General features: G+C 41.8%; 2 protein-coding genes across 9 annotated transcripts in view; one reads left to right on the forward strand and one right to left on the reverse strand.

Annotated features, from left to right (window-relative positions):
• The window catches only part of ALS2 (alsin Rho guanine nucleotide exchange factor ALS2), a 223,933-nt gene that overhangs the window by 28,709 nt on the left and 180,766 nt on the right, over positions 1 to 14,458 (reverse strand). For 6 of the 8 annotated variants that reach the window (XM_080600322.1, XM_080600321.1, XM_080600319.1 and 3 more), the window contains 4 exons: positions 6,775 to 6,862; positions 4,693 to 4,847; positions 2,178 to 3,097; positions 502 to 862 (listed from right to left, as the gene is read on the reverse strand). In XM_080600322.1, coding sequence (XP_080456448.1) covers positions 502 to 862; positions 2,178 to 3,097; positions 4,693 to 4,847; positions 6,775 to 6,794 — 1,456 coding nt within the window. In that variant the 5' untranslated portion in view covers positions 6,795 to 6,862. Of the gene's footprint in view, positions 1 to 501; positions 863 to 2,177; positions 3,098 to 4,692; positions 4,848 to 6,774; positions 6,863 to 10,739; positions 11,042 to 14,458 lie in introns of those variants that run through there. The other 2 variants (XM_080600324.1, XM_080600323.1) reach the window with 2 other exon arrangements.
• The window catches only part of CDK15 (cyclin dependent kinase 15), a 38,910-nt gene continuing 35,591 nt past the window's right edge, over positions 11,140 to 14,458 (forward strand). The window contains 3 exon segments of the mRNA XM_080600540.1: positions 11,140 to 12,913; positions 13,059 to 13,156; positions 13,788 to 13,867. Of these exon segments, the coding sequence (XP_080456666.1) occupies positions 12,848 to 12,913; positions 13,059 to 13,156; positions 13,788 to 13,867 (244 nt within the window). The 5' untranslated portion in view covers positions 11,140 to 12,847.

Below are 14,458 nucleotides of genomic sequence, written 5' to 3' on the forward strand. Positions count from 1 at the left end.
CTAAGACCAATATAGAACAAAGCCACGTAACCACACATTCAGAGCAATTAACACCACTAAAATTGGTGATGGAAGAAGGTCACCAGCTTTGAGGTCTGGCAAGAAAAACTGGAATATTTCTAGTGTCCTGACTCAAAACCAACTCAGTGCTGCAGGACTTAGAGGCCACAGATATTTCATCTGCTATATGATCTCTATAGAAGATAGTTTGCAGTCGCTTTGCTAGAAAATACCCAGACTACCAAGATGGGCCCACTTTACCTTACCTTAATAACGAGTAACATTCCTAAGCCCACCAAGCTTTTGATTTTATTAACACGCAGTAGTAGCTAGTCTTTACTCCTCCAGCCATCTTCAACTCTTAAAATAATAATTAATTCATAAAAACCTCTACCTTTATATTCAATAAATGCAGTATTTTCAGTTATAACCATCCACAAATATTGTAGCTTTTCAAGTCCTTTGTGTTTTTTGTTGTTGTTTGTTTGTTTTTTTAAATACCTTGTGACAAGAGGCCAGGTAGGGAAAGTCTTCGACTCCCTCCTTCAGACTCTTCCTCTCTAATGTCTACTAAACTGGAACTCTTCTTCCCTTGCATGGATTCCAGTCTGACCTGCTCTTCTCGACTGTCTTTCAGAGCTTCAGGCCCTGGGGAACCGCTGCCAGACTGTGATCCTGAATCATTTGAAGGCGTGCCATAAAAGTTCATTACTTTCTTCAGAGACAAGGCTCCAGCTTCATATGTAGCAGCTACTCTCACACCAACCGCTGATGCGCACGAGGCCACCAAGCTGTTTAAGGCAGATGTGCTTGCACCTGGAGGGCCAGGGATACAAGCACTAACTTGTTCTTCCTGAGAAGGCTAAAACCAAAGAAAAAGGTAAAAATATCATACCAGATAGCATGTAACAGTGGGACAACGATAGACACATTCATTAATCAAACTACTATTCCTGAAACCGTGTGAGGGGAAACCATTTTAGAGGCATTCCATAAACAAGGAGTTAAGAAAGAGCGTGAAACTACTTGTTTCAGTCACTTCCTAATGGTAGGAACAGCTGCATGATCCCAAAGAGCTCACAACTGCTAGAATGCATTTCTGTTAGCAAAAGTAAGGAAAGCCATGTCCAGATGGTGTTTATTTCTCTGAAATTAATTTATAGTATTTTGTTTTTAATACTTATTTTAGTAAGCAGTGGCAATAACAAAAAGGCAACTATGTATTAGCTGCTGGTAAATTGTGAAATTTACTCCCTAGAACCACTGTGAAAAGTTTCTCACTCTAATTGTAAAATGCATTAAAGAAATTGATATACACTCAACATCTGAAATAACAAGAAACTTACAGAATTGTGCATATTTGGCCACGGGGACAAAGTTACCAAAGTTACCTAAGTTACCTTTACAATAAATCATCCAATACTTGTGTAGGTACTGTCAGACTGCACCACAAATTTTGGATTATATTTTAATCTAATAACCTCTGGGTTATATTTTTTCATTCTTTTTTTTTTTTTTTTTCACAATAGTATAAATCATAGTATTTTGGAAGGGAGCTGGGAACAGCGTTCATTGAATCTTCACGTCAAACATCTGCTGCAGCTCAATAAGAAGTTTTTAATTTACTGTTCTGCTACAGCATCAAAACATTAGTGTTGAACTATTTTCTGCATCACACATAATAGTAATATATAAGTATTTCCCATCCCTGTTCATACAGTTATGCCACCCTTAAATGATTAACATTAGAACCCTTTCATTCAATACTTTAACACTGAGAAATCAGATTTGCGAAGAACTCGTTCCATGTACAGAAAAGAAAGTTTTACCTTAAAGTCAAATTTGTCAAGCCTCACACAAATGGGAAACCCATACAACACAAAAGGGCTAGAGAAAAGAATGGGAAATAGGCTTACTTGGCTTTGGTACTGTGGACCAGAAAGAAATGAGACTACAGTATTGTCACAGATGCTTACATTGAAGGCTTACAACTCAACAAAAAATCTCTTCCACTACAAAGAAGAGAGCCATCCTAGAAAAGAAACACTTTGAAACTATAGGAATGTCACAGCTACATTAAACTAACAGAATATTTCGTTTGTGAAAAGAGTAACATCAAGCATAACATAATACAGTGTGATTTGTAGCATGTTAAGAGCAAGTTACTAGCTACCAACCTGCTCCAATTCTGTGCAAGTTTTCTTCCCCAGGGTCTCATTTAATGTGTGATCTGATAAACTGATTAAATATTCTTTCACTTCTTTTTTGTCAGGGAACAGAATATTTCCAGGACTAGAAATTCCACTATCTTCCTGCCCATCGCTGCTGGAAAGCACACTTGCTCCATCAGATTCTAAAGCAACAAGCCTGTGTTCTTCCACAAGTGGTTTCTGACAGTCTTCACTCTGGCTACTTGTTACACTTTTTCCTTCCAGGGTCTCCAAAGAAGGACAGAAGACGTGGTTTTCTGGTTGGTTATCAGCCAGTGCTACACCCAGTGGGCAACAGTGACTATCTGAAATGATTACATGATCTTCCTTGTCTGTCATGGTAATGAGGAGTTGACTGCAATGATTGCACCGCTCTGGAATAGGCTTCATTTCCTGCACAGGGAGGCATTGTACCAGAGCCAGGCTGTGGTAGGCTCCACAAGCAATCTGGAGCACAACACGTCCTGCCAGGTGTTCTACCTTCTGTGGCTTTGTCACTGGGAAAGTTGTTGTTATGAGACCTAGCTGGCAGCCGCTCCCCCAAGCCCATATCTCTCTGCTTAGTGATAGTGCCAGTGTGTGCTCTTCTCCACATGCCAGCTGCAAAATCCTTACTGACAGCAGAGGACTGGTTTCAGAATCGGAAATACTGATGGGTTGTGGTTCTGGCACATACAGTTGATTAGCAATTGCACACTGACCAGCAGAATTGTTCCCCCACATGTACACCACGCCACCTTCTGTCACGGCTCCGTTATGGAAGCTGCCAGCTGCCACGGTAATAACATGCTGCCCAAGCAAAGCTTTTTCTAAAATGGGACTATTAGCACACAACTCCTCTGGTCCTGATCTCCAGGGTAGCTTTCCGAAACTGTAAACTTCTCCACCTATTAAAAAAGGGGAAAAAAGAGCATGATTTTAATGAAGTTAAACCAATAGAACAACTTGAAAAGAGTTTCTGATAAAAATCAGATTTTAGCTTAATCCTTGCTCAGCAAAATTATGGCTATTGATACAGGAAAACTGACAGCAGAAGCAGCAGTAGCAGGGACCTAAGTTCTATACCAATGTTAACATCACCCTTTGCATATGTGTGCACTGTTAAACCAATACTTTACTGTTAAAAATTCTACTACGCTCAAACATATTTATTCTGTTTTAAGAAATGACAAATTCACAGTAAATACACAGATGAACAAAGGCAATTTTTCTTACCAATGCAAACTGCTCAGAGAAAACAGTATTGTTAACAGAAACTACAGAAGAAAAATATTAGGAGTACATAATACACTGTTTCTTAAAGGTCACATTCTTCATGGGCAGTAAAAGTCAACTTGGGTTGCAATATGCAACTTCCATTTATACTTCAGTCTTTCAAGTTCTCCCTGCTATGTACTCTATACAGACAGCCATTCTTGAAGACCATAACACAGAGAACTTCTCTCTACATACCGACATCTAGTATCACTAAATTGTACTGTCTGCCACCCTACAGTGAAGCAGGATCAACCTATCAGGTGGAAAGGGGAGGGATGAGGTTGAGGCACACACCACTGGTTTGGTGTTGTACTGCAGCCCCTCCAATATTTCATTATTTTTACCTGAAAAGGTCACAGCAATGCCAATTCAAGAAAGGCAGAAATCTATTTTAAAGATGAACAGTTGTCTTCACAGCAAGAGAAAAATGGCAAATCATATCCACAAACAACATCACTCATAAGGCAACATGCAGGCAGTCCTTTTAATTACAAAAGAAACATTTCAAAGAAACAGTGGAGATCTTTCACAATTCTGGTAGGTAAGAGATGCTTATAGCAGGCTCACTGACAAACTGGTAACCAATACAATCTTTTTCTGAAGCCCAGTTTCATTCAACAGTTTAAATTCTCTTTCTTTCAAAAAGTTCAGAAAGGAAAAAAATTAAAGAAGCAACTTCCAGTTAATTCTTTACCACTGCAGACCTGTTGATCAGCGCAAGTAAGGGCCAAGCTACACAAACACTTAAACGTACTGTATTTAAACTTTTTTTTTTTTTAAGACTGCTCACAAACTAGATTCACCCTAATGCATCTGCTAGATACATGTTTTTATCGGAAGTACACAGAAAAACAAGGCTCTTACACATCAATAGAACTTCTTGCTGTACTGTCTTTTTGGCAGAAAAGACACCATACAAATACCATTTTGAGTTAAGGCGGTTCGAACTACATTACCATCTTTAAATGGGAAATCCAGAGCCATTTTTAAAAGTGGAAAAAAGAAAAAAAGAGTATGAAAGAAAACTGTGCATCTAAGCTTTATTCCAACACAGTTTTAAGAGCCTTGTAACTACGAAGGAAATACTGACATTAAAAATCTAAGCATTCAAAAGTTGTGCGTGAGACTTACAAATATAATCAAAGAAACATTCTCAAAGACAGACTAGCAATAATTAAAGTTAGTTGTTATTGCTGCAGATCTTTAAAATCAACATATTTATTACCTTCCGTTAGAAGCAAGCCATGATTTGTACCAAGGGATGCCTGTAGTACAGTCTTTCCACTGAGACCCAAAAGCCTTTCTGGAGTTATAGAGCAGGAACCAGCCTTCCAAACATAGACCAGGCCTCTCTCTTTGGCTCCTTCTGCCTCTTCTGAGCTACAAAAATAATGGAGGAAACAGAATCAGCTTGAAGTTTTCTGTGATACTGCAAGATGTAGTTTGCTTTTTGCACACGTAGGAAAGACTTAGAAGTTCAGCTGTTAGTTTTAATTTCAGGAAGTTAACAGATTTACAATTTGGTAATCTTAAATTAAGTGTTATTAAAAGTAACAACAAAAATCATCTGTTAGAAGGCATTAGCTTTGTTTTTCACTTGCAGTTTACTAACCAGAAAAACAAGTGATCTTTCCACTAGTAACTTTAAACATACATTTATTTTGCAATTAGTACAGCCGATTACATATTGTAGTTGTTCACAGCAAGGGGATCAAATTAATACACATCTCTGCCACCATGCATATGCTAGAGGAGATAGTTGCATCAGTTCTATTTACATGTAAGCAGCTCTGTTCCTGCCTAAATAGAGAGATTTATGTTAACTCTAACCATGTTAGAAAATAGAAGGAACATTTCTGGGTTATTAGGCTTCATTCATATTTTTTTTATTATTTAATTTTGGGAAATCATGATGCAGGAAAAAAACCAGCTTGGCTCTTTTAAGTGAGTTTCTCAGATTCAAATGAGTCAGTCATTCAAATCAGTTGAACCAAAGGGGAGGGAGGGGAAAAAAAAAAGAAACAATCCTGAAACTCTATGGAAGTATCCGGGCTCCCAGAAGTGACTGCAGCTATCGGAAGGTGCTTTAACACTTCAACAAGCTCTGGTTTGAATGCTCGGTCAACAGCTTCTCGCATTCAGTGGAAAGAAATTCTCTGATATTTGACAAGCATAATTCTAATAATTTGTGGAGTCCCTTGGTATAAAAAAGTCATTTTAATTTAGCTTGAAACTCTATACTGATGTTTAAGAGTTTTCTTCAAATTCATTTCCAATTTTATATAGAATAGATTCTTACACACCCTGCAGGGAAAAAATAGGATTAGCTCTTTATTTGGCAGCAGTCATTTATTACCTACGTAAAACAGCTTTTGCAGCTTTGCATATACCTGAAGTTAAATATAAAAGGTAGTGAAAGAACTTTGATGGAATAGCCATGTTTGCCTATAAGAAAGGGCACAAAACAACAAATGCATTCCATTACTGACGCAAAGCCAGAAAAAGCTACTCTGACGGGTCTCATTGTGTATAACACAGAAGTAGCATATTCAAAAGCCATAAGGCACTACTCATGCAGACTATTGATTTTTTCAATTAAGTTTTGCTCATTGCAGTGCACAGGCTGAATACCTTCACATAACCTGCCGCTGAAGCATTTAAAATGATAATAACTAGCAAAAGATTGAATTCTTTTTCCACACAAGGAAAAATAAAAGAACAAGGTGACAGCCAAGAACTCATCTAAGATTCAGATAAGTAATGTAATCCAAATAACATAGTATAAAGCTTTCATCAACATACTGTGCATTAAATTTAGCTTATAGCCTGATACTTTGGCTTTTATCCATTTAAAAACTCTTCAGAGACCAGTGTACAGCAAGTATGCACATTTATATACCAAGCCTTATTACAAGACACCCATTTGCAATCCCAAACCACCGAACCCATCAGGTCTCTTAACAGAAGAAACAAGGAGCAAAAGAATAGTCTGTTGCATGACTATTGATCCAAAAGCAAAATTCAGACATACAACAGATATGATTTTACTGTTCACCACAGAACGTTACTTTTATGTTTCCAGCCATGACTATCCATTTACATGTTTCAATAATCAACTGATAAAACAAGTTGTTGTTCTAATAATTTGGGTGTTCCAGAAACACTCAAAGTCAAGCTAAATTACTCTTCTCTCCTTCAGCTTAAGTTGCATAAAGAGTATGTTGACACCACTTAATAGTTTTACAGGGTGATCATTAGCTGGCACACTGCTGGGAGCCTCTGTGGCTTCACCTAGCTGCTCACTCACCTTCTTTCCTGTGAGTCCATCTGTCAGTGGCAGCACTCCATTACCACCAGATCATTCCTCTTTCAAAAGGAACAATACAATCTCTGAACTGTAAAACAAACAAACCAGCTATTTAACTGCAAATAATGTTAACCTTAAAAAACAGAAATAACCCCAAGAAACAAGAAGAAAAGCATTAGATCCCATGTGTAAAACCCACGTGCAAAATCGGAAAGCACTTCCACAACACAAGGATGGTTCAGTTCACTCACAGAGTTGACAGACAGAAGCTAAACAGCCAGACTTGTCCTACCTACTTATCTCACATTAGGTCTATCGTAAGAACAGACCGAACAAAACCTAGTTCAGAGGCAGAAATTAACATCTCTGTCTCTCTCTCTCTCTCTCTCTAATTTTCAGTACACCCTCAAGAAGCAAAGCAGAATGAATTATCTAATTTCAGTTTAAGAATTCTATGCTTAAGTTAAATTTATAAATTGCAAATATATCTGTATGAACAGAAAATGGTTAAGAATTGAATTCATAACCTTCATCTGGAATCAGATCACATGCTACTGTATATAATATAGTTCTATTAAAGCCTGTGCTGAAATGCAGAAATCCAGTTGAAGAATTCAAAACATTTCTTCACATAGTCTAGTAGCAGAGTATCAATGAAGACATGAAAAGACCACAGAAGCCAATATGAAAAAACAAGCAGCTACTCTATTTATGCTTTTATCCTTTCAGATTTTGAATTTTTAAAGTTCACCCTCACACCCTTCCACCTTCATGAAGATACCTTTGTATTAAACCTCTTGTAAGAAAAGTGACACTACAGAGAACCTTTGTTTCTCATAATCTGTGGGACTTCTTTTTAAAAAGAATTGTAATTTTCCTTGATATGCTGCCTTACTAGATGAAGTATTAAAAATTTTAATAACTTTGACATATATATATGTGATAATATTTATTGAAATGAATTGTTTCAGACAAATTCGTTAGACCATGTTGCTGTATTATAGTTGCTGTCTGATATCTACTGTAACAAAAACAGAAAACAAATTATTTAAAACAAATTATTTAACACAATGGCCTTTTACAACAACACATCTCCAAGAAAATATCCTGAATGTCTGAACCCCTTACAGAGAGGAGATACATGTAAAGTACATTCAGTCTTGATTGCAAGAGACAGTATATGCAAAGCTGTAATCTGTATACAGAGAAGTGTCAATTCACACTTAGAAATAATAATCATCAGGTTGATAAATGATTGAAATAATTCACACAAATTCCAACACTTTCACTCAACTACTCTGAATAAAAAAGCACCAAACAAACCATTACAGACAAACAGCCACATCTCAAAGCAAAAGTTTTCAATTTCCAAATACCAAAATAGTGATCTGGGCTTCAGGATTGGCAAAGAATATATTTCAAAATAAAAGATTCCATGGAAATAATTATAATAAATCAAATTAATACAATAAATTAGTATTGTGCTAAATCATACTTTTTTTTTTTTAAGAGCAAAGTGCTTAAGTCAGACACACTTTCTAGGAACAGAGTCCCATCCATCACCAGAAAGATACCACTTTGTATCTATTTCTCCCCCTTCTTCCTCGAAGGAAAGGAAATACAATTTTTAAAGCATTAACAGAGGAAGTCTTAGAAAGATAAACTGTTATGCAACACTTGAGTAAGGGAGGTGTTGATGAAGCACCAAAAGAAACAGAAGCATATTTCTAGAACTTCTGATTTTGTGATGTGTTCCTGCACAGAGTAAGTCCATTTGATTTATATATATAGTGTATATATATAAATAAAGCCAATTCAAAAACAGAGAACTCCACAATTCATTTTATTGAAGATGCTGGCACTTCTCTGGGAGCAACCATAGCTTCACCTATAAATACCCATCAATAAATCAGATGAAGAGATGGGAACTTTGATAAAGTCAGAGTATCAATGTATCTGAGTACTGAAATAAGTCTTAAAATCCTTGGCTTCAATAATTGATTTCTTTTTTTAAGGGCTTAAATATGTTCTTTCCTTCTTGTGAGCCTCTACTGCACAAAACTTACTATATTACTTCTCAAAACTTCCAATTACAACAAAACAGAGTTAAAGACAGGCAACTGATTAGATGTTTTGCAAGACCTTACTTCAAGGCCCCGTTTGTGAAATGATTACAAAATTTGCAATGCAGGCGGACTGGAAGGGAAGAAAGCAATATGATAGTGGCGATATGTTTTGTTTTCTTCATAAAAAGCTCACGGTTAAGGTTGCATTACTAGGCATTTATGCATAAAAGGGAAAACAACAGTCAAATGGTGTTCTTTCCATTAATGACGCATTTCTAAGACATTTACAAATCATTTTCAAGTTCAGCCGAAGTTTTCATTCACTCCTAGTACATTAGAATATTATTGCCATTTCTCAGCTAACAAAACAAAAGTCATTTGGTCACAGCTACAAACTAAGTCACTTTCTCCTAACTGGAATATTCAGTTTTCCTAGCTGACTTTCACCTAATAACACTTTTATGCAAATTATGTTGCAGCTTTACAAATACATTATTTCTTTTCCACTAAAATTATCTGAACTTTTAAGTAACAACGTTTAATGTTCGCAGAAACACAACCAGATACTATACATTATTCTCTTGGTACAGAAGATAGGTATGATACCAGCAACTGCACTGCTCTGCCTACCCACTTACTTTCCACATTTTAATTTCAACACCACAAGAACGAAACTGCAAAGAGTTCCAAATAGAGCCAAATTATGAAATGGATTTGTGTTACAAACAGATGGTCACTACCGTGACACTGATGTCATACTTTCCACTCGCAGAGCAGATTGCTAATTCAAATTCTTCAGAAATCAAACACTATCACATTATAACAACTGCTATGGCAGGGAACGACCTGATGTAAACATTACTCTGATTACTATGGGACTGTGTCCTTCACTGGGCATTGACTACTCAGGAGTAAGTACCATAGATATAAACGGAATCTCATATTCAAGGCTGAACAGAAACAACACGTACGCCCCTTGCTTTCCAAAATATATTGTGATCACGTGCCCAATTATCCCCTACGATTAATAGATAACTACAAATACTTCTACAACTTCCTGATACGTTTACTTCCTAAAAAACGTGTTTCCAAATATATTTTTCCAAATATGTATTGCACCATACATAGCAGTAACTTACACTAACAGGACTGCCAAGTTTATTGTACAAAATTATCTGCACAGTTTCTGAAAGCTGCTACCTCCAAGCTTCCTAGTTCACAACTAAGTTGTCAATATTAGTCTTGCCTACATGTATATAGCCATTTGTGATTGCTAACTACGGTTCCTACGTAACGCGTTACCAATTCAAGAAGCCCTTGAGTTTTGGTCACCACTAACTAGGTACAATCACTATTTTTAACACTGCGTGATAAAGATCTGCTCAGAGCAAAACCGAAACAACCTACTATTAAAAGACGGCAATCAACCCTTCAGATGAGGGCTCAGAGCTTTTTTAATGCCAGTTCCAGTGAACGAGCGATGGCCTTAAACAAAACGTTATCAGTAAAAAGAGAGGAAAAAACACCGCAAAGAAAGCTCTTAGCATCAGCTTAAAATAACTCATTTGAAAGATACCTACTCTACTAACTGTATCTACTACACTAACTGATAATTTAAGATTCACCAAACAGATCAGAGGCTCACAGACTTATGAAGTAACCCCTCTCCTCTCGCTCCTGAAACTACACCTTCATTTCGCACCTGCCCAGACGTTTCCCCCTGCGGAACTGACAGACGATGGCCCTTGCTATTTTTATGAAGTCACCGCGCTGTAACGGCAGCGGCCAGGTCTCGGCGGCCCGGCGCCCCCCAGCCGCAGCCGCCTCCTCCCTGCCCCGCCCGGGGCCGCTCCGGGCCCTGTCAGCAGCCCGGCCCCCGCCCCCCGCGCCCCGCCGCACCTGTTACCCGCCGCCGGGCCGCCCCCCGCCGAGGGACGAGGCCGCCTCAGCCCGCGCGGCCGGCGGGGAGCGAGCAGGGAGGCCGTGGGCGGGAAGCGCGCGCGCAGCAAGCGGGCGGGTAACGGCCGCGCGGAGCCGCTGCAGGGGGAGCAGCGCGCAACGCTTTGCTCCTTCCCGCCCCGGCAGGGGCCACGCGCGGACGTCGCACGGGCGCCTCTCCCGCCTCACTCACCCGGCGCCGCGCTCGCCCCGCCCCGCCCCGCCCCGCCGCCGAGCAGCTGACGGGCGCGGGGCGGGCGGGGCTCAGCCGCGCAGGGGGCGGGGCGGCCGCGGGCCGGGGGCGGGCCTCGCCGACGGCTCCCCGCCGGGGACAAACGGGGCCGCGGGGCGTTTGTGCCCGGGGGCGGCGCTCGGAGGCGGCTCCCCGGCGCGATGCCGGCCCCTCCGCCCTGCCCCCCTCGCGCTGCCGAGCGCTGGGTGCCTGCCCCGGGGGCGGCGCGGCGCGGCCCGAGAGCCCAGAGGCACGGGCAGCTCCCGCGCTCACATCGCCACCGCAGCGTGGGTGGGACCCGGGTGCCGGAGCAGGGCACCGAGGCGCGGCTCCTGCAGCAGGCACGGCTCAGCCGCGCTGCCCGGACCCCCACACCGCGCTGTCACTGCCACGGACGTTAGGACGTGACAGGGGAAAGGCAGACCTTGCCTTGCTCCGGTGTGGAACACACCACTTCGTTACCTAACGTGTTACACCCCGAGTTGCCTCAGTGACAGGACTGTGTACCAGCAGGTTTGGGTTCAGTGCTCCTTTCTCCATCTTCTGCTAGGAAAAGATGCTGGCCGTTGTGAGAGGGCGTGTGCCAGGCGAGCTCCTCCAGGGGTGGGTGTGGATCCCTCTGCACTGGACTTTCAAAGAAAAACTGCAGAAATCATGAGATGGCTTGAGGCAGGGACCTCATGCAGGTCATGTAAGTTGTTACTACGGGCTGAAGGGAGAGGAGGAGCAAAGGAGAAAACAGAGCGGACTTTTAGCTGACCTCAGGACAGCATGGGAGACGTGCTGTGTGCGAGCGCTGTCAGACCAGGGAGCTGCAGCTGCTGCTCAGAGAGAAGGGGCTCCCAACACATCCAAGGCCTTCACCATGTGGAAACAACATCTACAGTAGAGGTATTTGATATCACCCTGTGATAATCCTGCACTGTGATAGATTATGCATGGTCTTGTGGAAGTGCAAAGTGTTCACATTTGCTTCTAGGAAGCCAGCATCAAACTTCTCAGCTTCAGGCTTGTGAAGCTACTGAAAGAGGACTCCGTGCCTCAGATTGCAAATAAATGCTTTGGATGTGATGATTTGGGAGGAGACTGCACTCCAGCAAGCTCTGTGACAATGAGAGATTATAAAACAGGGAGGGAGCCAACAACCTACAGTTCTGGAGGAGGCAGCATGCCACAGATTACAAGTCCTGTTGTATTTGAACCCAATGATAATGCAGGCATCCATCCAGGGTAGCTGCTCATGAGGACCTTGCAGGCTGCCAGCCATTCACTACTACGAGGTTTATACATATAGTTTATGGCACTGTTATGCTGTATGGGCCAAATTACCAGGCTGTGTAAACTACAGAGTGGTGAGAAAGGCTTAACCTCGTACGGGGGAAAGAGAAGATGACATAACTTTAAATTTTACTCCTGCATTTTTTTTTTAGTCCCTGCCCTAAAAGATTACTATCTGGACAGGAATAAATCAAGGCTAAGATAAAATAACATATTTATAATGATACTGGCAGAAATTTCTTCAGTAGTTATGGCAGTTTCATCTTTGCGTACTGTCAGAGTAAGTGCTAACATTTACAAAGACGAGCACATGCAGACAGTTGCTCCCCTTACGGATGTCTGAGAAACCATAACTGAGATACATCAGTGGTGGGGAGGGAGATGAAAATGAAGTGCTCAAAGCCAGTGCAGTCAAGGAGAAAGGAAGGAACCACATCAATAAAATGGTCCGCTAGAGATACAGTTTGCCTTCTTTTCCTGTGCCAGCTGATGGATATAACCAGAGCAACCCTTCCTGTGCCCTCACTGCAGCCACACTCTCCAGACTCAGATATGCAGGATGTGGAGGCCCGGGGGTTATGCTGATCCTTTCCAAGAGGAGAATGTTGCGGACAGGTTCAAATGGGTGAGTGTGCAACATCCACAAAGAAAGAAAATATTTCATCCTATCGTTATTCCAACCATGAATAAGCATTTAATTGTTGAATGACATGTTAGTAGCTTCTTGTTCTGCGCAGCAATCTGAAATACATGCCACTTTCTTCATGAAGCAGAGACAAGGCATTACATTTGGAGCTGCCACATCCTATGTCCCTCTGGAGAAGCTGTGTGAAGGATCCAGTGCAACTGTTTACAAGGGGATCAGTAGGTGAGCAAGGACCACCAGTGGCATTATTCCATTCCCAATGCTTACTATTTATGGGAATCATAAGAATGAGCTTGAAGCTGGGCAATTCAGAGTACTTGTAGGAAAATAAAGGCAAATCAAACATCTGGCTTTGCCTTTAACCAGGGTGTTTGCAAAGCCCCATCCATTTTTTTCAGGGAACTCCTCCACTTCAGCAGTGGAGGCTCCACCAGGGCACTTTGCTGCATGGCAACGTGCCAGGGGACTGTCTGCCTGCACCTGAGACAGAGCAAGGGTCTTCCTTGGAATGAGGGATTCCTGCATGATGGAAAAACTGCGGTGAGGGCAAGTTGCCATCACTTGAGAGCAGAGAAGCTGAGACAGAGCAGAGTGGTAACACTGACCAAAGCCACACTCCAGCAATAGCTGATCAGCAGAATGGTGCTGCCCTAGCCAGGTGGGCTGGTCCCGTTCTGCTGCTAAAGAAGACCAGAGGAGGGGGGTTGCAATGCCTTTCTAAGCTTGGCCTCGGGGGCAAGGAAGCCCTAAAAATTTTGCTTGGGTGAATGTGGAGCACCCTGGGAGGTTGTTAATACTGTCATCATGCCAATCACTGAGGTGCTTTGTGTGACCTTTCACTCTGACCTGACAGGATCAATGGCCAGTTGGTGGCATTGAAAGTTATCAGGCTGGAAGCAGAGGAAGGAGTGCCCTTTACAGCCAGTCGGGAAGGTAAGAAATCGAGATCCTTGTCGAACACATCAGGGGTGAGCAAGACCCTTTATGGCTGTATAAGACAGAGAAGCCTCCCCTCATTGTCCATATTTCAGGCAATAAAAATAAATATAGAAATGATACCAATGCTGACATTTGTCAAATGTGCTCTCCAGAGCTGTCCCTGGGTGCTCCAGCACTGACTGTGGTGGGAGCAGACTACACCTTTATTGATACACTGCTCTGAGCAGGGCTGGACTCACCCAGCTTCTGTTCTGTCACACACTTCACCTCCCTGGCATTAACCTTGCCATGTGCTGTGCTCACCCTCTGCACTTGTATGGATATAACTGCACTGAAGTCACGCATCTTCACGGCAGTGAGTTCCTGAACGCTTCCAGTGCTCAAAGGCTGGCGAATCTGGAATGCAAGAAACCCCTGGAGGGACTGGAGGAAGTCAGCATCATGCACTGCATAACCCCCACCCCAGACTACATGATTTAAAGAAGAGGAATGGACATTGTACCATTAGCCACAGGGACAGCAGATAGTTTTTCCTATGTTTGCCCTGGCCCTTACCTCAGCCCTTCTGCCAGGGAGTTGCCTACT

Source organism: Anser brachyrhynchus (assembly GCF_964034855.1).
Source record: "Anser brachyrhynchus genome assembly, chromosome: 7".
NCBI lineage: Eukaryota > Metazoa > Chordata > Aves > Anseriformes > Anatidae > Anser > Anser brachyrhynchus.